Here is a 23,675-nt window from a genome sequence, read left to right on the forward strand (position 1 = left end):
GCAATGTGATTTACTACCTTCCTCCCCTTCACCTATATCTGGCATTTCTCCCCATGCTATCTCTCCCCAACTCCCCACCCACCACTGTCCCTCCCCTATTTCCCCCCAACAGACCCCAGTGTGTGATGCTCCCCTCCCTGTGTCCATGTGTTGTCATTGTTCAACACCCACCTACAAGTGAGAACATGCGGTGTTTGATTTTCTGTTCTTGTGTCAGTTTGCTGCGAATGTTGGTTTCCAGGTTCATCCATGTCCCTACAAAGGACATGAACTCATCATTTTTGATGGCTGCATAATATTCCATGGTGTATATGTGCCACATTTACCCTATCCAGTCTATCATTGATGGGCATTTGGGTTGGTTCCAGGTCTTTGCTATTGTAAACAGTGCTGCAATGAACATTCATGTGCATATGTCCTTATAGTAGAACGATTTATAATCCTTTGGATATATACCCAGTAATGGGATTTCATGTAAACAAGTTTTAATAATAATGCTTTTATATGGTGTTATATGGTATCTGAGAAGTTAGGAGGAATATATGCAAAAGCACCTTGTGAAGGATATATTATTATGCGGGTATTGTTGTTAAAGCACTGTAAGCATTTTACAAATATTCTCATTTGTCATGTTTGGCAGAAAAGAGGGAGAGCAGTATTCTTGCCTCTACCTTACTGATGAAGGAATGGCCTGGGCACAGTGGCCCATACCTGTAATCCTAATACTTTGGGAAGCCAAGGTGGGAGGATCACTTGAGCCTAGAGTTTGAGGCTGCCGTGAACTATGATTGTGCCCCTGCACTCCAGCCTCAGTGACAGAGCGAGACCCCATCTCTAAATTAAAAAATTAAAAAAAAAAAAAAGAATGGATGTGAACTTGGAAAAGTGACTTGTCCAAGGTCATGCCAAGCATTAAATATAGGACTAGAGCCTGAGTCTCCCAATTCCTAGTCTTTGTTTTTTTTTGTTTTTGCCACAGCATTGCTTACCAATCCTAGTTTTTATTTGTTTTTTTGGTTTTTTTTTGTTTGTTTGTTTTTTTTTTGACCAGATCTTATCTTTCTGAGTTATGAGGTACAGTGTAACACTGAATTCGGTGCTAGAGGAATTTTGGACTCTTAGCCACACATTGGAACCCCCAAGGGACCTTTAAAACATGGAGCCTGGGACCCCACCCCCAGATATTCTGATTTAATCAATCTGAGCTGGGCATGACCTTTTTCAAAAGCTCCCCAGAGATTTCTTATGTGCAGCCAGAGTTGAGAACAACTAGCTTAAGGGAAAGCCAGAGGTCTTTCAGCTCTGCTTTCTACTCTCTGTAAAGAATCCCTTAGCCAAGTGTGGTTGCTCATGCCTGTCATCCCAGCACTTTGAGAGGTCAAGGTGGGAGGATTGCTTGATGCCAGGAGTTAGAGACCAGCCTTGACAACATAGCAAGATCCCATCTCTACAAAAAAAGAAAAAGAAAAAAAAGAGTCCCCCTATTAGGTCTCAACTATGGTGCTGGGACATACAGGTGCATTGCCAACAGTTGTGACACACACACATACACTGCCCCACATACATGTATTAAATACATTTGTAGTTACGTCTGTGGTAAGGGCACTTTCTATCTTTGACATTCTAATCTGCTTCCTAGTGTGAGAGAGAATAGGGTGACGTTACAGCTCATGTACCTGGCATTCATGTGACTACATCTGTCATGTATGTCATGACTGTTCTACAATACCACTGCCAGGTGTCTATCTAACTTCTTCTTGCTTGAAGACTTCTAGTAGGGGGAGGCTCACAGTCTTACAGGAAAATTCATTGGATTCCACTAATTGTTAGAAAGTTACTTCTTGTTTAGCTGAAACGTGCTGTCCTATACATCCTCTTAATGAGCCTTGGCTATATAAGAGCCTAATCATTCTTTATGATAGCCCTTCAGATACTGCTCTCATGATATTATCCCTTTGGATAAAATAGAGAAACATAGACAAGGTAACAGCATTTTTGAAGCATTTAGATGAATTTATAAATGGCCAAAGGACCATACCCCGGCTGTAGCAATCAATGGATCACTGTTATCCTGGTGAGGTATCTCCAGGACACGTCATAGAACTCCATCTTTCATCCTGTCTTAAAGCAGGGAATATTTTTTGTTATTAGAATGTTTAGCATTGGCAAGGGTGACCAAGAAGGGCACTTCTGGGTGGGCCCCATGGCTCATACCTATAATTCCAACACTTTGGGAGGCTGAGGTGGGCAGATTGCTTGAGCCTAGTAGTTTGAGACCAGCCTGGGCAACATGGCAAAACCCTGTCTCTACTAAAAATGCAAAAGCTTTGTTTGGCGTGGCGACACACATCTGTAGTCCCAGCTACTTGGTGGGGACTGAGGCCAGAGGATCGCTTGAGTCCTGGAGGTTGAGGCTGCAGTGAGCTCTGATCATGCCACTGCACTGCATCCTGGATGACAGAGTGAGACCATCTAAAAAAAAAAAGAAGGACATTTCTGTATTGCTATTAAGAATATAAATTGGTATACCTTTCAGGAAGGCAACTTGAAAATACGTATCAATAGCCTTTAAAATGTTCCTATCCTTTGACCTAGTAATTATACACATAGGAATTTATACTAAGGAAATAGACATTGGTATGTAAATGTGTTAATTCATTCAACAAATTTTTTTCTGAGCACCTATGTGCCAGGCACTGTTTCTAGATGCTGAGAAGACAAGAAACAAGATAGGTGAGATTCTTTGCCCTCATGAAACTGATATTCTTGTGGCAAAGACGCACAGTAACCAGAAAAATAAAATAATTTTAGATAGTGATGAGTGAAAAAGAAAAGAAAATACAGTGAAGTCATAGAGAATGTGGGATGGGAAAGAGAACTTTAGAAGAGTGCTTGCGGCCAGGCGCGGTGGCTCATGTCTGTTATCCTAGCACTTTGGGAGGCCGAGGCAGGTGGATCACTTGAGGCCAGGATTTCAATACCAGCCTGGCCAATGTGGCGAAACCCCATTTCTACAAAAAATATAAGCCAGGCATCATGGTGCATGCCTGTAATCCCAACTACTCGGGAGGCTGAGGCACAAGAATTACTTAAATCTGGGAGGCAGAGGTTCCAGTGAGCCAAGATGGTACCACTGCACTCCAGCCTGGGAGACAGAGCAAGACTCTCTTAGAGAGAGAGAGAGAGAGAGAGAGAGAGAGAGAGTGTGTACTTGGGGAGGCCAGGCATGGTGGCTTGTGCCTGTAATCCCAATACTTTGGGAGGCTGAGGTGGGAGGATTGCTTGATGTCAGGAGTTAAATACTAGCCTGGGCAACATAGTGAGACCCCATCTCATTTTTTAAAAAATTAAAGAAGAGTGCTTGGGGAGGTCTCTCTGAGAAGGAAATATCTAAGCTGAAGGTCTGAACAGTGAAGAGCAAGTTAGGAAAAGAATCAGAACATTTCAGGAAAGGGGAACAAAAAATGCAAAACCTCAGGGCAGGAATGAGCTTAGTATTTCAAGGAACAACTAAAATGGCCAGTGTGGCTAGAATGTATTGAAAAGTGAGAAAGTGTAGCATAAGCTACAGACAGGGGATGGGTAGTCAAGGGCCAGATCATGGAGGGCCTCGTCAGTTACGGTACAGTTTAGATTGTATTTCTATACAAGGATATCTACTGCAACATGATTTATAATAGTGAACCATTTCTTTCAAAACAATCTTAATATTTAACATTAGGGGACTGGTTAAATAAATCAACGTTATCCCCATGATGAACTATTATACACAACTATTAAAAGTCAAGTTTTTTTATTTTTTTCAGATTTTGTAAAGGGATATATATTATTCTGCTAATCAGGAAAAAAACATTGTGGTTTCTACAGAGCAAAGGTGATGGTTCTCATATGAAAAAAACTTAAGGGCTTGAATTTGACTACAAGCTCAGTATGCATCCACAAATATGTAACAAGAAAAAAAAGCAACTGTGATTTTAGGCCTCATTAGCAGGACTGTTGGGTCCATAACAAGGGAGGTGTTTGTCACAGTCCACTTCACAGTGGTCACACCACATTCAGAAAGTTGTGCTCATTTCTGGATCTCACAATTAAAGATAACTTTGACAAATTGGTGTATAGTCAAGGTGGTGAGGATACGTGAGAACCATGTCATGTGGTGAATCATTGAGAGAACTAGGTATATTTAACTTTAAGAGAATTTGGGCAGAAGGGGACTAGGGAGTAAAAATTACGTTCGGGGTTTGAACAATTATTCTATAAAAGTGGGGTTAGGCCGGGCGCGGTGGCTCAAGCCTGTAATCCCAGCACTTTGGGAGGCCGAGGCGGGTGGATCACGAGGTCAAGAGATCGAGACCATCCTGGTCAACATGGTGAAACCCCGTCTCTACCAAAAATACAAAAAAATTAGCTGGGCATGGTGGCACGTGCCTGTAATCTCAGCTACTCAGGAGGCTGAGGCAGGGGAATTGCCTGAACCCAGGAGGCGGAGGTTGCGGTGAGCCGAGATCGCGCCATTGCACTCCAGCCTGGGTAACGAGAGTGAAACTCCGTCTCAAAAAAAAAAAAGGTGGGGTTAAACTGATTCCATGTCATTTTAGATGACAGAATTGGGTCCTATGGTTAGAAGTTATATAGAAACTATTATCACCTCAGGATAAATAGAACTTCAGATCATTAGACCAGGGATGTTAAGAGGGCTTCATACATCAAATCAGTCTTTAGATGGTTGCTGAGGTCTCTTCCTACTCTTCCTTTATCCTGTGAGCTCAGCCACTTCTGTCTTTTCCAAGCCAAACTATCCTACTTTCTTCTACCATTTTTCTTATAGCATGGCTTCCTATAATTCTGGTCACCCACCTCTTTTTTGTTTAACATCCTCTTTACACTCTGAATTCCTGAATGTGTATACAAGAAAACATGCTTATTGATTATATTGATTTAATAAATGGTAAGTCCTTATAACAGTGCCTGGCACACATTAATGTTAGCTGTCACTATTGCAGCCTTATTTGTAAGAGTGGAAAATGGCACTATGAGGAGAATGGGCAAATTGTGGCAAGTTCATAGAGTGAAAACAAATGGAATTGAAGCTGTTTGTATCAACATATAATAAGATGGGCCGGGCGCGGTGGCTCAAGCCTGTAATCCCAGCACTTTGGGAGGCCGAGGCGGGTGGATCACGAGGTCGAGAGATCGAGACCAACCTGGTCAACATGGTGAAACCCCGTCTCTACTAAAAATACAAAAAATTAGCTGGGCATGGTGGCGTGTGCCTATAATCCCAGCTACTCAGGAGGCTGAGGCAGGAGAATTGCCTGAACCCAGGAGGCGGAGGTTGCGGTGAGCCGAGATCGCGCCATTGCACTCCAGCCTGGGTAACAAGAGCGAAACTCCGTCTCAAAAAAAAAAAAAAAAAAAAAAAACATATAATAAGATGTCATTTATACAAAGTTTAAAAATGTTTAAGACAATTTCTTGTCTGTTTTTGTTTTTTGTTTTTTGTTTTTACAAAAACTCATATGTGTGGCCGGGCACTGTTCCTCACACCTGTAATCTCAGCACTTCAGGAGGCTGAGGCAAGAGGATTGCTTGAGGCCAGGAGTTCAAGACCAGCCTCAGCAACATGGCGAGACCCTGTCTCTACAAAAACAAAAACAAAAAATTACCCAGGCATGGTGGCATGTGCCTGTGGTCCCAGCTACTCTGGAGGCTGAGGCAGGAGGATCACTTGTCCAAGAGGCTGAGGCTGCAATGAGCTATGATTGTGCCACTGCACTCCAGCCTGGGTAATAGAGCAAGACCCTGTCTCAAAAAAAAAAAAAAAAAAAAAAAAAAAAAAAAAAAAAAAACCTCATGTAATAAGATACATACACAGGAATGGCAAATACCTAATTCAGGAAACTGTCTGTCCCTGGAAAGGGGGAGGCAAATGAGATCAGGAAGGAGTACATAGGAGACCTCGGTTATATCTGCATTTTACTTATTAAGGGGGGCTAGTGGGGGCATGAGTGAAGTTTTTTTATTACTACTGTCTATGCCTTTGTATGCATGAACAAAATTATGGTACCCTAAAATAGGATATATTATTTCAAATGGGATCCAACCGAGCTGGGGTACAGTGAAGTAATTACTCCCCATCTTTTCTGAGCTCCAAATTTCTACCTGACTGCATTTGCTTTGGGACAGCCATTTCATGCTGTTGACTCACAGAGCTTGCTTACACCTCAAATCCCTAGGCCCTTTTCTGCACAGTCTTTTTTAAATTTTTTCTTTTGAGACAAGGTCTCACTCTGTCACCCAGGCTGGAGTGCAGTGGCGTGATCTCAGCTCACTGCAGCCTCTGCCTCCCGGGCTCAAGTGATCCTCCCACCTCAGCCTCCCAAGTAGCTGGAACCACAGGCACACACCACGAGGCCCAGCTAATTTTTGGTATTTTTGGTGGAGACAGGGTTTCACCATGTTGCCCAAGCTAGTCTCAAACTCCTGAGCTCAAGCACCACCCACGTTGACCTCCCAAAGTACTGGGATTACTGGCATGAGCTACCTCACAGTCTACTTTTAAGCTAGGTCACTCTCCATGTTATATTTATATGGCTGATTTGGGGAGAACCTAAATACCAACCTTACAAACTTTCTTTCTACTTTCAGCCCTTAAGTCCAGCCTGTCAAAATATTTTTGAATTGTGATTCTTTTATCTTACATTTTACTCATCCTTCTAACTAGAGCTGATAAATATGCCTGCCTTATAGACTAGTTATGAGATTCAAATGAGATTTTGTATTTATGTACATGAAAGTAATCTGAAAAATGTAAAGTGCTGTCAAATGTAAATGATTTTATTTCATATCATCAGTGATTTATCAAAATGTGGTAAGGACAAAGCCCAGGCTAACACTGGACAAAATGTAGAAATGTGAGCTGGATGAAAGTACAGTTTGGTAATTATAAAAATACTGAGCAACTACACTCAGTTTTTAAATATACCTAACTATACCACCATCTAACTCACAGTTCTTGACTTTGCCCATAAAATGTTCATAACATTCTTCATCAGTTGCCTTGCATTATCATGCTAGCCCTCTGAGCTGTTCTTCAAGTATACCATCCAAAAGAAAATGGATTTTTCAGCCAGGCACAGTGTGGCTCATGCTTGTAATCCTAGCACTTTGGGAAGCTGAGGCGGGCAGATCACCTGAGGTCAGGAGTTTAAGACCAGCCTGGGCAACATGGTGAAAACCTATCTCTACTAAAAATACAAAAATTAGCTGGGCGTGGTGGCAGGCACCTGTAATCCCAGCTACTTGGGAAGCTGAGGCAGGAGAATCGCTTGAACCTAGAAGGCAGAGGTTGCAGTGAGCCGAGATCACGCCATTGTATTCCAGCCTGTACAACAGAGCAAGACTGCATCTGAAAAAAAAAAAAAAAAAATTAGCCAGGTATGGTGGCATGCACCAGTAATCCCAGCTACTTGGGAGGCTGAGGCAGGAGTATCACTTGAACCTGGGAGGTGGAGGTTGCAGTGAACTGAGATCGCACCAGTACACTCCAGCCTGGGCGACATAATATGACTCCATCTCAAAAAGAAAAAGAAAATGAATTTGTCTGGCAAGACTTGTTCTCAGTCAACCTATGATGGCTCTTGGTGATTACTGTTTCACTAAAGAAGAGAGGACTAAGGAGATTGAAGCTTGGTAGATAATAGTACTTTCTATTTTTTCTAGAAAAGCTTGCGAATGAAGGGAAGTCATTGTAAACTAGTCTTCTAACCCTTTCAGTAATGTGTCTTTCTGCAAACCTGTTTTGCAGTGTAACTGCAAGGGCTGGTGTGGAAACAAGCAGTGTGGGTGCCGGAAGCAAAAGTCAGACTGTAGTGTGGACTGTAGCTGTGACCCCGCAAAGTGTCGGAACCGCCAGCAAGGCAAGGTAGAATCAGTGCTGTTTCCTCTCCCCATCCTTTCAGACCTCCACGAGTTTCCACCCGCTTTTTCTGCCTTCTGTCCTGAAACCTGGAGTCTGCTGCACAGTTCTTCCTACCCTTCTCCTTCCCTCCTCACCCAGAAAAAGAGACAGTTCACTTCTCAATCCTTTTTCCTTGCTGCTTGCCTGTTCACATACCCCTTTCAGAAACCACTGTACTTCCCAGGAGATTCCCAGGTATATAGCTCCCTACCCCAAGCCTTGGCTGTAAAGTTTCTGTACTGTTGATGAGACAACAAGGACAAGAAAGCAGTCATTCACAGGCATATAGACATGTAGGATCAAACTAGTCCAGAGGTTTAACTGGAACTGTAAGAGCCATGTACTGAGGTAGCAGCTTCCAAGAAGTTAATCCTTCCGACATCTTGAGACATTCGTTACTTAGACTCTCTCCATGGGAACCAGCTAGCTATTTCTTAGCTCTAGGAAAAGATCCACAGGAACCAGGCCTTTCTAATAGTCACTGTTGTAAACTAAGTTAACCTGAATGTCCTCTTATTATTGTTCCCAGGAATGGCAAACTCAGGAAAATCAAATGTGCCCTGAGAAAAGCAGCACCAAGCAAGTCAGATCCCTATACCTGCCTTACACCTACCTGTGCCATAGCAAAAATGCATTACTCCAGCTCTCTATGTGATATACAGTAATTCTAGCGAGCACGATCTAATGATGATGAATCATGCATTTCTTGAACATCTACATGTGAAGAGTTTCATCCTGCGTGTTCTATTACAAAGTCTTCTAACATAGATAGGCAAGCCAGAGGTCAGGCTAAGAACTATAAAAGTAGCAGAGACCTGAAGTATTCTCTATCCCTGTGGTTTTTCAATTTGGGTTCAAGAGTCATGTAGTAGCTCCATGAAAGGGCCTCCAGGCAGAGAGGCAGTCCTTCCCTCCTCCCCTCTCTCTCTCTCGGACTCAGTTTCCTTAACTGAAAGGAATACCAATACAGGCAACACCCTGTATGGATGCCAAAAGGGATATTGCAAATTGTAGAGAGGGGGAGTTTAGTCAAACAAACGGCCAAGGCTTGTCTTTGCTTTAAACCTGGCCTTGTGAGATGTCCCATGCCACTGCCTATTCTTTGCCTTCAGAGGCTACCTACAAGCATTGCTCCATTCCTTCAGGGACAGAGCATGTCAAATACTAAGACCTCCCCAAGCAGGGCCTCCCTAAGGCTTGTTTCGACTGACTAATCAGGCACTTACTTCTTTGGTTGAATGGAAACAGACTGATTTTGTAACCTCGGTAGCCAAATTTATAATATGCCTGTATTTTCAGGATAGCTTGAGCACAACTGAACGGACCCAGGATTCCGAAGGCTCCTTCAAACTGGAGGATCCTACCGAGGTGACTCCAGGATTGAGCTTCTTTAACCCTGTCTGTGCCACCCCCAATAGCAAGGTAGGTGGGCTAAAAGGCAGGCATTGGAAAACTGGATTAGCATCCTTCTCTGCATTATTTATGATAGACCAGTAGGAGAGAGGCAGATGGAGTAAAGGTATAATCAGCTTGCTGAGACTAGGGATTGCACATAAACTAGAGTCTAGTTTTTCCACAGAACAATCTTAAAGAACACCTCATACCACTGGGACTATGTCAAGCATCTATAGCAGCTCAGCTGGGCTGAGCTTCTGCCCTTTCTAAAGTCTATTCATACCTGTCTCTGTCCCTCCTAGATCCTGAAAGAGATGTGTGACATGAAGCAAGTGCTGTCAAAGAAGACTGCCTCACCTCCCTCCCCTTTTGACCTCCCAGAGTTGAAACATGTAGTAACAGAATACCAAGAAAATAAGGCTCCAGGGAAGAAAAAGAAACGAGCTCTGGCCAGCAACACCAGCTTCTTCTCTGGCTGCTCCCCTATTGAAGAAGAGGCCCACTGAAGTTGGAGGCATCATCTCTACCCCCAGTCTGGCCTGGGAGATGCTTTCAGGTTGCAGCCAGAAGGGGTTTTTTAAATGACTCCTGGATTTCAGGTTTCTTGCTGTTGTAAAAAAGAACAAAGCATTACTGAAAAGAAAGTAACCTTTGTTGGATGTTGACCCTCAGCCTGCAGCCCCAGACTACTGTTCTCTGTTCTCCAGAAGGGTACTAAGCCACCTACTAAAGAGAGAACCAACTGACTTTCCTAATGACTCATCAGGAACCAGCCCTCAGTATGGTCAAGTTCTTTCTTATTTGTGAGCAATTCATGCTGTCTCCTGATGGCTTTCCTATCTTTTGGTTGTCTCTGTTTAATGGAGGAGCCTGGCCTAGGATGGAGGCCTGGCTTAGATCTTTCACTCCACCTCAGGAATGGGGCTGTGATCTTTTCTGTCCTGACCCTCTCTGAATCTTAAGTGTTTCAATAGTACTCTTGACTGTCTGCCATGTTGTCGAAGTAAATGAACTATTTTTAAATGTTAAGTAAGTAAATAAACCTTAGCTTATATACTGTTTGGGAAGGTCCTTCTGTGCTCGAGGGAGAAATAAAATTTCAACCTGTGTTCCTCAGCCCCTGGCGTAGCTATTAAGGAGATTGATTTCAAGTACCTGAGCCTCCTTGCCTTATTGTAGCTGCCCTCTTTCCCAGAGGGTAGTGTGGAGTGTGACGGGTCTTTATGTTGCTCTGCTACCCTAGGAAATTGGAATCGCATTAGCGAGGCCAGTGGCCTGACCGCTGTAGAACCTGCCTGGCTTCCAGATTTGGGAGGAAGAAACCACATTTACTAACCATCTCCATGTTCTTGCCACAGTTTTATTTGTTTTTCACACACACACACAAAGTCAACCTAGACAGATGTCCTTATTTTGCAGATGAGGAAACAGGGGTACAAAGAAGTTAAGTAACTTACCCAGAGTCACAAAGTTAGTGAGTAATAGAGCTATCACCTGAACGCAGAGCTACCATCCAAGCTTCTTCATTCTAGCCAACTCTCTAATAGAGTGCCAGCAGCGGCCACTTCTAATGCCCTGCAGCCTGATTTCTTAGTGTAGGAGAAGCATTGCACCACACTGCTGTCCAGTCCCAGGACAGAACAGCACGGACTCCTTGCTTTCTCCTTTGAAAGATGCTTACACCTTACAATGCATCAGCGTTCTCCATCTCTGCTTAAAGCTAAAAGGGGGCCAGCCCTAGGATGCCATACACAGGCTACTGACCAGCCTTGTAGCCTTCTGAGGAGTTCCAAAGCCCTGGGCTTCACATCCATGCATTTTGAATCCCAGAACCCTTCTCCCTAAAAAAGCTCCCAAATCATCCCCAAAAACTCAAAAGCCAAGACTCCTAGAATCCACCAGAGCCCAAGCAAAAGAATTGAGCAACAATCTGCCTAGAATGAAGCCTGCAATGTACTAGGTGACCTGCTAGCCCTCCCTGGCATCCTGCCAGCAAGCAGCCCTGCTTCTCTTTGCATTTTAATGCCGAGGGAGCAAGGGAGCCTCTGCCATTGCCAACTAGAGCCTCTGGATACAATGGGAAGGCTGAGAGGGAGGGGGGCCGGCTCTTGGCATAAGAGAGCCAGTCTTCCTTCTCGCTGTTTGAAATCCAGTGTGTGTTGGGGGAGGGGCAAGCAGGCTTATCCACAGAGAAAACATCCTTTCCCACCAACACTGCGCTAATAGCCCCTAGACCTCAAGTCACTACATCAGGCGTAATGTAGAGGGAGAGGTCAGTCAAGCCAGCCCCTGACCCCCATCCCACCCAGACCCCTGTACTTCAGCACTAAGCAAACCGTATAGCATGCTAGCCAGCCCTTCCCTGCTGATGCTGATGCTATAGTAACAGCATCTTTTGTATGTGTTCATCTTCCAAAAGCCTGTGACCCCAATATACCCTACACTCCTCAAAGGATTCTTGGAAAGAGACTCATGCCTTAGGGACAAGGCACCAGAAATGACACAAGTCTTAGCAGCTCCTGAGTGAGCATCTCCTGTCTGGGGTAATGAGGGAAAGGGAGAACTGCTAGTGTCACCCAGGATCCACAAGGCTCATGGGGACCTCCGGTCCAGAAAAGGGCAACTTGCTGTCCAGAGTTCAGGAAGTAGCTTATAGCTTCTGTTGCCCAGGCTGGAGTGTAGTGGCACTATCTCAACTCACTGCATCCTTGACCTCCTGGGCTCAAGCAGTCTTCCCACATCAGCCTCCCAAGTAGCTGGGATGACAGGTCCACACCGCCACGACTGGCTAATTTTTCTATTGTTTGTAGAGATGGGGTTTCGTCAAGCTGGCCAGGCTGGTCTCGATCTCCTGACCTCAGGTGATCTGCCCACCTCTACCTCCCAAAGTGCTGGGATTACAGGTGTAAGCCACCACGCTGGGCTGCAGCTTCTTATAGATGCACCTTACCTTACTGAATTAGAAGTAGGAGCTCAAGAGGGGAGGAAGCCTAAAGAATCAAGGCTATACTCCCAAGGAGCTTGAGACGAAGTTAGACTTCCTCTCTCTCTCCCTCTCTCTCTCTCTCTCTCTCTCTCTCTCTCTCACACACACACACACACACACACACACACACGCCTTTCCAGTGGGCTGGCTGGGCCCCTTCTCCTCACTGCCAAGTTGCAAAGTTGTGTGGTCACCTCCCCCCCAGCTTCCCGCCTGCCTGTGCCCTCAGCCCTCACCTCCCTGAGCCAGGACAAAGCCCCAGCAGTGACTGGGAGGGGAACTGGAGGAGGGATAGAGGGATGGGAAAAGTTGCACAAAGGAATTCCTCACCCCAAGCCCCCTGACCGCCAGCGAGTAAAGAAGCAGATTTGTTCTCCCTCCCCTTTCCTCCCTCCCATCTTCCCACCCGGGTTGTGCCCAGGCCACAGAGCGGCTGCAGGCCTTGGGAGAGGACCCACACAGCCTCCTGTAGGTGGCAACAGTGCCACCTGTTTGACTCAGAGGGCTGAACCGAAGACTGAAAAAGGGAGGAGGCAGACCACTCGGAGAGGAGCTGGGAAGCAGTACAGAGAGCAGAGCGGAGTGGAGCTGCTGCTGAGCAAAGGTGTGAGGGTTTGGGAAGGCTGGGGGGGCTAGAGGCGGGAGCTGTGGAGCAGAGACCAGCTCCATCTCACAGGGATTAGGCCTGGGGATTGAATGGCACCTCTGTCAGCTCCCCTACTTGGGGTTTTCAGGCTGCTCAGCCCCTGATCCCATCCTACAGACAGCTCCTGAAGGGAGGGGGACTCTGGAAGGCAGTGTCTGGTGTGCAGGGGTAGGACCCCAGGGGAGGCAAGAGCAGGGCAGGCTGTCAAAGCAGCTCCAAGATGGGCAGAGGCAAGGGCTTCCCTTTGGGTTGGCTTTTTACCGGGAAGGGTCTCGGAAGGGGAGAGGTTTCCTTCCCCCAGCTCCAGCTCCTCACCCCTACCCTAACCCTCCTTTCCAAGGCAGCATAAAGAGGGCAGTTCAGAAGCAGCCACACCTTCCTCCTTACCGGACCCAGCCACTGTGCACCCCTCTAAGATTCCACAGCCTTGGGGGAGCTCTGAGGACAAGTGGTCCTGTCCCTCAGCCCACACGCACTGAAACTCACACACTTTGGGTGTATCCAGGGGCTCCTTTACATACTCAAAGCCACCTAAAATCGTATTGTAATGAAAGCCAGTTGTGCAAACACAAATGCTGACACAAATCACACACCCTCTAGTGTAGAATCAGTCACATATCCAGCCAAGTCTGGGATCAGCTCAGTCAGCCAAACCCAGAAGCATAAGGTACAGGGGTCCGCTGCCCTAAGACAACCACACCCCGCATACACACCTTTGCCCTATGCTGGTTGTACTTTCACCGAAGCTAACGTAGAGGGTGGGGCTCCTGAAGGCGATTCTGGGCTTCTGGTTGGGGTGGGGGATGACTGGGCAGGAAAGGGCAGGACTTGAGAGGGAGACTTTGGATTCTGAAAATTCAAAGATTCCTTTAGAAGGCTGGGAGTGACCCGGGCAACATATTCACCTCAAGTCTTCCTCTTTTTGGCAGTGCCCTCTGTCCCCTGGGAGGTGGACACAGAGAATCTTTCAGTCAGGGATTTGTGATCTGAACAATCTCCATATCCATAGCAACTGACCAAGTAGCTGGGTCTTCCATAGCCCCAGGTCAGAACTGGAAACTTTGCAGGTTACTCCTGCTTCCTGGGCTGGAAAGCAATTCAACATGGGGCTGCCTCCAGCTTGGCCAAACCTGCTTTAACTTGCTGAACTTAGTTTGCCCCACCCTGGGCAGTTTCTCTTGAGTGCCTAACTCCAGGGCAAGCACTCCATCCCCAGAGGTGTGTGCTGTTAACTGGGGAGCAGCTGCAGAGAGTGGGTATGCAGCCTGCCCCAAAAGAGGCTGGACCTCTTGCGTGTCCCATGGACTCTCCAGATACCAAGATTAGAGGGAAAGGAAGGCTCTGGAGATTGTCTCCCATTGCCAGGCTTGCAGCTAGGGCTGCTCGGCCTCATCCAGTCTGGCACTCTGGGCCTGCCCCGTGACCTCCGTTGCTGAGCAGCAGCCCAGGCCTCTGCCCCTCCCCCGGGCCCCTCAGATACACTGGGAGGGAGGCTGGGATCTGCCCTCTGCCAGGGTCCCTGATGGCCGAGTGTCCCTTCCCCCAGGCCTTCACCATGGCCGAGTCCCTCGGCTGCTGCTCCGTCTGGGCCCGCTGCCTCCACTGCCTGTATAGCTGCCACTGGAGGAAATGCCCCAGAGAGAGGATGCAAACCAGCAAGGTGGAGTAGGGATGGAGGGGGGAGGCTGAAAGTCAGAAGGCAGACGCCCACTGGAGGGGATGAGAAGGCCACCTGTGCTCATAGACAGCTTGGGGGAAGGGGCTCTCTCTCCCAGGAAGAAAATCTCCCTCAAATATGGAAAGAGCTGCCCTTGAGCAGAGCAGCCCAACATGCGGCAGGCAGCTCCCTTCAGCTGCCATCCGTTGGGGACTCTGAGCTTGAAGTAGGTATTGGTTGTGAGCTTCTCTCCTGCCCCTTTGCAGTGTGACTGTATCTGGTTTGGCCTGCTCTTCCTCACCTTCCTGCTCTCCCTGAGCTGGCTGTACATCGGGCTCGTCCTTCTCAATGACCTGCACAACTTCAATGAGTGTGTCATGGATTCCCTCCTGCTTCCCCAGCCTAGCTCTCAACCTGCTCCCCACCCTGGGACCCCTGGGTGTCCCATTGTCAGTCATCCCCCAGCCCTGCTTCTCCTTGGAAAATCCCTCTACAAAATCTCCTCAATCCTTGAAGCCCCTGGCCCCGTGAGGGGCTTTCTCCTCACTCCGTTCTAGTCCTCCTGGATCTACCCATCCCGACTCCCCTCAGGCCACTATTGACACCACTTCCCCCCCCTTGGACACCTCCCTCTCCCCTCCCACAGATTCCTCTTCCGCCGCTGGGGACGCTGGATGGACTGGTCCCTGGCACTCCTGCTGGTCATCTCTCTACTGGTCACATATGCATCCTTGCTATTGGTGGGTCCAGAGGCCACTGGCCTAACCCACACCTCAGCCTTCCTTCCTGCTTAGTTCTAGCTTCCTATTCTCATCCTGGCTACTGAGGGAGGGGACTAATTCTTGCATAGGAGGGAGGTACCAGCCTGGGAAGCCCACCTCAGTAAACTCGTTCCCCTCTTGACACCCCTTAAGTCCCACCACCCTCTGCCTCCAGGTCCTGGCCCTGCTCCTGCAGCTTTGTAGACAGCCCCTGCATCTGCACAGCCTCCACAAGGTACAGTAGGGATGGGAGTGCATGGGAGAGGGAGCCACTGGGCCCAGCACTTGGCTATTTGCTGAGGACCTCACTTTTATACTCCCAGGGGGTCAAACCCAGGACCTGAAGCTCAGTAAATATTTGTTGAGTGAAAGGAGGAAAGCAGATGTGCCAGGGGAAGGGAAGGGTCAGGTCCCGTCTCCATAGAGTGAAGGAGCAGCCCAGGCAACCATGAGCCCAGGTTGACCAAGAGGCCCCATTCATCCCTGGCCCCCCAGGTGCTGCTGCTCCTCATTATGCTTCTCGTGGCCGCTGGCCTTGTGGGACTGGACATCCAATGGCAGCAGGAGTGGCATAGTTTGCGTGTGTCACTGCAGGTGAGTGGCCAATCTCCAGTGTCTAGGCGGGAGCCTTGGCTTGCAGCCAACCCTAGAACATATCTTGCTCCTGTTCCCCCAAGACTACAGGTAGTTCTAAATTCCAATAGTCAGGCCCTAAGAGGAAAGCGGGGAGGGGCCTTGGAGAAGAGCCCACCTCACCAGCTCTTGTCCACAGGCCACAGCCCCATTCCTTCATGTTGGAGCAGTCGCTGGAATCACCCTCCTGGCCTGGCCTGTGGCTGATACCTTCTACCGTATCCACCGAAGAGGTGCCAATGCCACCGCCCCACTCATCCTTTCTGGCCACTCATGCTCTGCCACCTGCACTCTGCCTCTGTCCCCAGAACTCTCCCCTTGTCCATTCTTAAAAGCCTGTCCCTCACTCCCCACAGGTCCCAAGATTCTGCTACTGCTCCTGTTTTTTGGAGTTGTCCTGGTCATCTACTTGGCCCCCCTATACATCTCCTCACCCTGCATCATGGAACCCACGGACTTACCACCCAAGCCTGGGCTGGTGGGACACCGAGGGGCCCCCATGGTGAGTGTTGGACAGAACGCTGGGAGGGTGGGGAGGGTCTGCTCCCCCGTGCTATAGCGGCCAGGCCTGTGGGTTCCCAGGCTCCCACCCTCCCCTGCTACCTCATCACTGATTCCCCTTCCCAGCTGGCTCCCGAGAACACCCTGATGTCCTTGCGGAAGACAGCTGAATGCGGAGCTACTGTGTTTGAGACTGATGTGATGATCAGGTGAGGGAAGCTGGGGCTTAGGGGACCTGGGGGGGGCCGAAGGATATGATGATCAGCCCCAGAGCTTGGCCCTCTGACACCCCTTGTACCCTCAGCTCCGACGGGATCCCCTTCCTCATGCATGATGAGCACCTGAGCAGGACCACGAATGTAGCCTCTGTATTCCCAACCCGAACCACAGCCCACAGCAGTGACTTCTCCTGGGCTGAACTGAAGAGACTCAATGCTGGGGCCTGGTTCCTAGAGGTGAGGACAGCCTCTGCAAAGAGGCAGTCACCTGCAGGGACACTCAGAGAGGGCAGAGTTCATTCTGTTGATAAGTGTTGGCTCAGCCCCGTGCTAGGCAATGAGAACATAGCCTGTGCTCTCAAGTCACTCCCACCTAGTAGAGAGTCTAGGCAGCAGACGATTCAGCAAACCTAGAGCAATAAAAACATTTTCCTGCCTGGGAGAGAATCAGGAGTGGATTCATACAGTAGAGGATGCATTGTGAGAGCAGCATGTGACATGAGAGTCTGCTCCTAAGATGCACAAAGCAGGGAATGGGAACTCGATCAGAGGAAAGAGGACATGTAAAGCCTAGAAGTCTGAAAAAGGGTGTTTCCAGGAATAAAATGTGGCTGAATGTAACTGACAGAGACAATTCATGAGAGTGGTAGGGAGCAGAGGCTTGGCCTTGAAGAGCTTCGAATGTCTGGCCCAAAAGTGTCAACTTCAATCCTGTAAGTGGTAGAAAATATTTAAAAGGATATCAAATTTTTTCATTTCCTCTTTTCCTGATTGTAAAAGTAATACATGTTCATTGTAAAAAGTAAAATGTCAGAGAAATAAGAGAAATAACATAGAAATTAAGTCTCCCATAATCCAATCCCTCTGAAATATTCACTGTTAACAGCTGGATACACACACACACACACACACACACACACACACACACACACAGTCCCGACTTATGAGGTTCCACTTAATGATTTTTTGACTTTATGATGATTTGAGATTGATACACATTCAGTAGAAACTACACTTCAAGTACCCATACACAATTGTTTTTCATTTTCAGTACAATATTCAATAAATCACATATGATATTCAACACTTCATTATAAAACAGGCTTTGCGTTAGATGAGTTTTGCCTAACTGTAGGCTAATGTAAGTTCTGAGCAAACTTAGCGTAGGCTAGACTAAACTAAGATGTTCAGTAGGCTAGGTATATTAAATACATTTTTGACTTCCAATCTTTTTAGCTTAAAATGGGTTTATCAAGACATAACCCCATTGTAAGTCAAGCTGCATCTGTATACATACACACACACATACACACAGACACACTCTCTTTCTCTCATTTTGCACAATAGAATCATTATGCAGACTGTTTTGCAATTTGCTTTTTTTCCATTTGACTCTTTACATCATATTATACCAGAGTGATTAAGAGCAAAAGATGTCTGGGTTTGAACCCTGGCTCCACCACTTCCTGGCTGTGTGACGCCAGGCAGCATTTCTTAGTCTCTCTGTGCCTCAATTTTCTCATTTGTACAATGGGAATAATAACAGTACCTACCTTGTAGAATTATTGGGAGGATTATATCAGTTCATGCACATAAAGTACTTAGAACAGTGCCTGGCACATAGTAAGTACTTAATAAGTGTTAGATAGCTAGCTTTATCCATGTCAGCAATTAGGAAGTGAGGTCACTCATTAAGAATAAGGAGAGGAGAGTGGCAGGGGCTGGGAATAACACCAGGGGAAATGGAAGAGGGAGCAAATCAAGAGCAAGGAAAAGGATTGCTAAGCAGTGCTCAGAGCAAAAACTAAGGACTCCAGTGCCAACAGCCCACATTGTGTACTCTGCCCATGGTGGTGCTCAGCCCCCAGTTTTATAGGTAGAAGAGGCAGAAAATTGTAGAACTGAATCAGCGTCTGGGAGCTATAGGGCAAGTGGAACAAAAAGGAAGCTGAGAATGCTATGGAAAAGTTCAAGCTGTGGATGGACCATGGGTAGGGGATGTAGGTGCAGCTAGAAAGGGGCTGATGAACTAGGAAGAAACTGAAGGGTCAGGATTGCAGAGGTCTCCTCAAGACCAAAGAGAAGTGTAGTGAGGAGGAGGCGGAGGGGAAAAAAAAGAAAAAAAATTTAAAAAAAGAAAGGAGGTGTGGTGAGAGAGGAAGTTAGAAAACTGGACAGGTAGGAGGTTGGGGTCCCAGAGTAAGATGTTAGATGGTCTGGAAGAAGGTCACAGTTTGGAAAAAGACTGTGGCTCAGAGGGGAAAGAAGCCGGACACCAAGTGGAAGATATGAGTGAAGATAATGACGATGGGGGCAAGGCCTGGAGGCCTCTTCTGGTCTTGAAATAATTGTCTTTTCTTATAGAGGCGACCCTTCTGGGGGGCCAAACCGCTGGCAGGCCCTGATCAGAAAGAGGCTGAGAGTCAGACAGTACCAGCATTAGAAGAGCTACTGGAGGAAGCTGCAGCCCTCAACCTTTCCATCATGTTCGACTTGCGCCGACCTCCACAGAACCACACATACTATGACACTTTTGTGATTCAGACACTGGAGACGGTGCTGAATGCAAGGGTTCCCCAAGCCATGGTGATGTTGACAGGACACCCTCTCCCTACCCTGCCTTCCCTAGGCCATGATGATGATGATGATTTTGAGACTGTCCCTGGCCCCAGGGTGCCCCAGCTCACATATCCCATTCTGTGGTCAAACCTCTCTGCCCCTGTCCCTGCCCTTGGAATCCCAAGGTCTTCCCCAGCTTCACACCCATCCTTCCTGAACCACAGGTCTTCTGGCTACCTGATGAAGACCGGGCTAACGTCCAACGACGGGCACCTGGAATGCGCCAGATATATGGACATCAGGGAGGCAACAGAACTGAGAGGGCCCAGTTTCTCAACCTCCCCTATCAAGATCTGCCACTGTTGGATATCACGTAAGTGCTTGAGGAAAGGAACCAAGGGGATCACACGAGGCTTAAAGGCAGGGAAGAACCAACTCAGGGAGAGCAAAGCTTCTTCATTCACTCATGCCACAAGTATGTATAGAACACTTGCCGTGTATCAGGTAGTATTGTAGGCTTTGGGGGCACAACACGAATAAGACAGACAAGGTTCCTGCTTTTGTGGAATGCATGTGCTACTGAAAGAAACAGACAATAAACCACTTACCAAAATACATGCATATGGGAAAGTGCAAAGTGTTATGAAAACAAAACAGAGAGATGTAGAAGAGTGGTTAGGTTTGGGAGTGATGGGCTGGGGCAGGGAGGTGGGTGCAGCCACAGTAGGAAGACTGGTTAAAGAAGTGATATCTAAGCTCAGACCTGAATGGTCACAAGGAGCTAACTATGAGCTGCAGACGGAAACAGCAGCCTAATGAGCAAGGGGAAGGGGAAGCTAGATAAGCAGGCAAGGGCCAAATTGGGTAGGACCTTGCAGGCGATGAAAAGGATTTTATTTCACAGCAAAGAGTTCAGGGTAGGAGAGCATGAATGAGGGGAGAGCAGTGGGAGAGTCCCAGATGTGAGCTAAGCCCCAGAAGCTGACCCAGCTGAGCCATGACAGACTTCAAAGCATGTGGTTGCTAAAGCATCTTATAAGTTCCTTGTGTTCAGAGAGAAAAATGTGAACTGAATGATAGCCGAGTTATCATACATATTTCTTTTTTTAATTTGAATTTTAATTAAAAAAAAATTTTTAGACATAGGGTCTCATTCTGTCACTGAGCCTGGAGTGCAGTGCCTGATCACAGCTAACTGCAGCTTTGAACTCCTCGGCTCAAGTAATCCTCCCACCTCAGCCTCCTGAGTAGCTAGGACTATAGGCACACACCACTATGCACGGCTAATTTTTTTTTTTAAAGAGACACTTTCTTACTATGTGCCCAGGCTGGTCTCAAACTCCTGGCCTCAAGCAATCTTCCTGCCTTGGCTTCCCAAAGTGCTGGGATTACAGGCATGAGCCACTGCCCCTCTTCAGCCTCCCGATTATAAGCACGAGCCACCTCACCTAGCAACATAAATATTTCTTTCCCCAAGTTATCACCAAATAAGAAGACATGACATAGGGTTTGGCGCTGACCTTAGTCTTGTCCTGGTCAACATCAACTGCTAATCAACTGCTGATCATGTTTCCAAAAGATGTGAATTGGTAATGAATACACTGATGATGGAATTGAGACCCTGAAAGTTCTAGGTGCTGTAAAAAGGTCGAATCTAGCAAGATGAAGCTGGACACGGTGGCTCACAGTCGTAATCCCAGCACTTTGGGAGAGCAAGGCGGGTAGATCACAAGGTTAGGAGTTCGAGACCAGCCTGACCAACATGGTGAAACTCCGTCTCTACTAAAAATACAAAAATTAGCTGGCGTGATGGCATGCGCCTGTAATCCCAGCTACTAAGGAGGTTGAGGCAGGAGAATCACTTGAACCTAGGAGGCGAAGGTTGCAGTGAGCTGAGATCGAGCCACTGCACTCCAGCCTGAGTGACAGCATGACTACGTCTCAAAAAAAAAAAAAAAAAAAAAAAAATCTAGCAAGGTGAAATGCAGCAGGGACAGATTTAAAGACCTCTATTTGGTGCCCAAAAGAATTTCAGTTGCACAAAGACCAGAGAGGAGACACTGGCATCAACAGGAACATGTGTGAAGAAGATCAGGGCTTTGAACTGTGTGCATAGTTAGTTACCAGTGGGATGTAACATTACCAAAGGCTAACCTGACTCTGGGCTACCTGAATACAGGCATAGTACCCAGAGGACAGGAGGAGATAGTTTTGCTCTATTCAAAGCTGACCCAAGCTGTCTGGGCATGGTGGCTCCCACCTGTAATCCCAGCACTTTGGAAGGCCAAGGCAGGAGGATCACTTGAGCCTATGAGTTCAAGACCAGCCTGAGCAACATAGCAAAACCCCGTCTCTACAAAAAAAAAAGAAAAAAAAAAATACGCAAATTAGCTGAGTGTGGTGGTGCCCACCTATGGTCCCAGCTACTCTGGAGGCTGAGGCGGAAGGATCACTTAAGCCCGGGAGGTCAAGGTGGGAGTGAGCCAGGACTGTGCCACTGCATTTCAGAGCAAGACCCTGTCTCAAAAAAAAAAAAAAAAAAAAGCTGGTCCAAGCCCATCTTGGATATTATTTTCAGAGACAGGCCCCATATTTTCAAAGAAACACTGATAAATTGGAATATCATATTAGAGAGGCTTGCACAGGGAACAAAATAGTAAGAGTAATGGCTGAAGGAGCTGGGGCTGTGGGGCCTAGAGAAGAGAAGGCTCAGGGAGACAGGGCCTCTGCTCAGGACCCAGGGGAGACACACATTGTGTGGCCCCAGATGGTAAAGCTAGGAGCCTTGGGTGGAATCCACCAGAAGACAGAGTTCAGCTATGAGAGAAAAATCACTGTTGGTCAGGTTGGTCAGGTGCTGCTATACAAAGGCAGAACTGATACCTCCCGGGCAGTGGCACTGTAGATGCAAGCACAGGCAGGGGGCTGCCTCCTATGGCCTGTGCACCATGATTCTGGATGTTCCCTATTTTCTTTCCCACCTTCACAGGGCACTGCACAAGGATAATGTCTCAGTGAACCTATTTGTAGTGAACAAGCCCTGGCTCTTCTCCCTGCTTTGGTGTGCAGGGGTGGATTCGGTCACCACCAATGACTGCCAGCTGCTACAGCAGATGCGTTACCCTAACTGGCTTATTGTAAGGGCTCTGGGACTGTCACCTCTTCTCTTCTTCTCCCATCCTGGTTTTCCTTCACCCTGTTCCTCTCTTCTTATTTCCCCCGACATACTACCCTTGAGGCCTTTTCCTATTTTCACAGAGCCCTCAGAACTACCTGATCATGTGGGCCATTACCAATTGTGTCTCCACCATGCTGCTTTTGTGGATCTTCCTCCTCCGAAGGTGAGTGCTTTGTGCCTCAGCTGTCTGGGTCCTTACCTTCTGCAGGGCCCTGGTGATGAGGCTGCTTCAGACTCAAATATGCTCCCCGGGGCTTGGGGTCTGTTTAGTTCCTTTGAGATTCTTAGGCCCTTCCTTATACTATCAAATTGGCTTGAATGTGGGAAAGCTCGGGGGGACTGGGTGTGGGGCTGGAAGGGCCTGCTTGAAGCCAGCTGAATTCACAATGTGAAGCTTTTCTTCCCACAGGAGATTTGGTAAGAAGAGACAGAAAACTGGTAAGAACTTTCTCCCCTCATCTCATGTTTCTCCTCCTATAGCTTTTCCCTTGCTTAACTCCCTAGATGACCCACCCTTCCCCTCCTCCCCAGGCTTAGAAACAGCAGTGCTGCTGACAAGGATCAACAATTTCGTGATGGAATGAATGCCCTGCCCTGCCTCCCCACCCAAGCCAGTCTACATTGCCCAAACAGCAAGGGTGGGAGAGTGGCTGAAGTGGAATGCTTCGGGGGTGGTGGGTTACAGTCGGGGGAGCTTTGCCAACAGGAGGTTTTGAACCATGAGAGCCCTCTGCCCAGATGATTAGCATTCCCTAAACTGCTATGGAATCTGCTCCTCTTGGGGTTTTGACCTGAAGTGTTTGGGAAAACAGTGAGTCATGAGAAGTTTCTCCCCAAATGAAACTAGAACAGAGGAAGTAAAAGGGAGATTGCTCGGATAATGTCTCAGACTTGTGTGCACCTGTTTTTGCACAGAAGGCACAGGGTGTGTCGGGGTGGGATAGCTTGGAAGAGGGACTGAAGGAGATGACAAAATGGTCTTTCCCGAAGAACTATAAGAAGATAGAGACACCATCGCCACCCAACGATGTACTGTATTCTCCGACCCTTGCAACTTAGCTGCTTTCCTGCCTAGAGGCTAGTTGCTGAAGAGCCCATCTAGCCACGTAATTCCGTGCTTACAGGTGGCTTTTTGCTGTGGGCAAAAACCAACCTTCAAGGCAGGTTGGTTCCTGTATCTT

General features: G+C 47.4%; 2 protein-coding genes across 6 annotated transcripts in view; both read left to right on the plus strand.

The window, feature by feature from the left end:
• KIF4A (kinesin family member 4A) overlaps nt 1–10,416 on the plus strand; it is a 130,912-nt gene extending 120,496 nt beyond the window's left edge. For all 3 annotated transcript variants that reach the window (XM_003943074.4, XM_074392277.1, XM_074392278.1), the window contains 3 exons: nt 7,808–7,924; nt 9,260–9,382; nt 9,658–10,416. In XM_003943074.4, coding sequence (XP_003943123.1) covers nt 7,808–7,924; nt 9,260–9,382; nt 9,658–9,861 — 444 coding nt within the window. In that variant the 3' untranslated portion in view covers nt 9,862–10,416. The remainder of the gene's footprint in view (nt 1–7,807; nt 7,925–9,259; nt 9,383–9,657) is intronic.
• Nucleotides 10,417–12,659: 2,243 nt separating this feature from the next.
• GDPD2 (glycerophosphodiester phosphodiesterase domain containing 2) lies at nt 12,660–23,114 on the plus strand. 3 transcript variants are annotated; one of them, XM_003943075.4, is made up of 16 exons: nt 12,660–12,945; nt 14,534–14,647; nt 14,911–15,014; nt 15,291–15,384; nt 15,581–15,640; nt 15,901–15,999; nt 16,178–16,271; nt 16,395–16,540; nt 16,666–16,748; nt 16,844–16,994; nt 19,122–19,343; nt 19,541–19,689; nt 22,306–22,453; nt 22,575–22,657; nt 22,904–22,932; nt 23,026–23,114. In XM_003943075.4, the coding sequence occupies exons 2-16, from the start codon at nt 14,543–14,545 to the stop codon at nt 23,076–23,078; spliced, it is 1,620 nt and encodes a 539-aa protein (XP_003943124.1). In that variant the 5' UTR covers nt 12,660–12,945; nt 14,534–14,542; the 3' UTR covers nt 23,079–23,114. The 3 variants fall into 3 exon arrangements, with proteins under 3 accessions (XP_003943124.1, XP_003943125.1, XP_003943126.1); XM_003943076.4 differs by lacking the exon at nt 14,534–14,647 and having other exon boundaries at nt 12,661–12,945; XM_003943077.4 differs by lacking the exons at nt 14,534–14,647; nt 14,911–15,014 and having other exon boundaries at nt 12,661–12,945.
• Nucleotides 23,115–23,675: the final 561 nt, after the last annotated feature.

This window comes from Saimiri boliviensis, chromosome X (genome assembly GCF_048565385.1).
Source record: "Saimiri boliviensis isolate mSaiBol1 chromosome X, mSaiBol1.pri, whole genome shotgun sequence".
Taxonomy (NCBI): Eukaryota; Metazoa; Chordata; class Mammalia; order Primates; family Cebidae; genus Saimiri; species Saimiri boliviensis.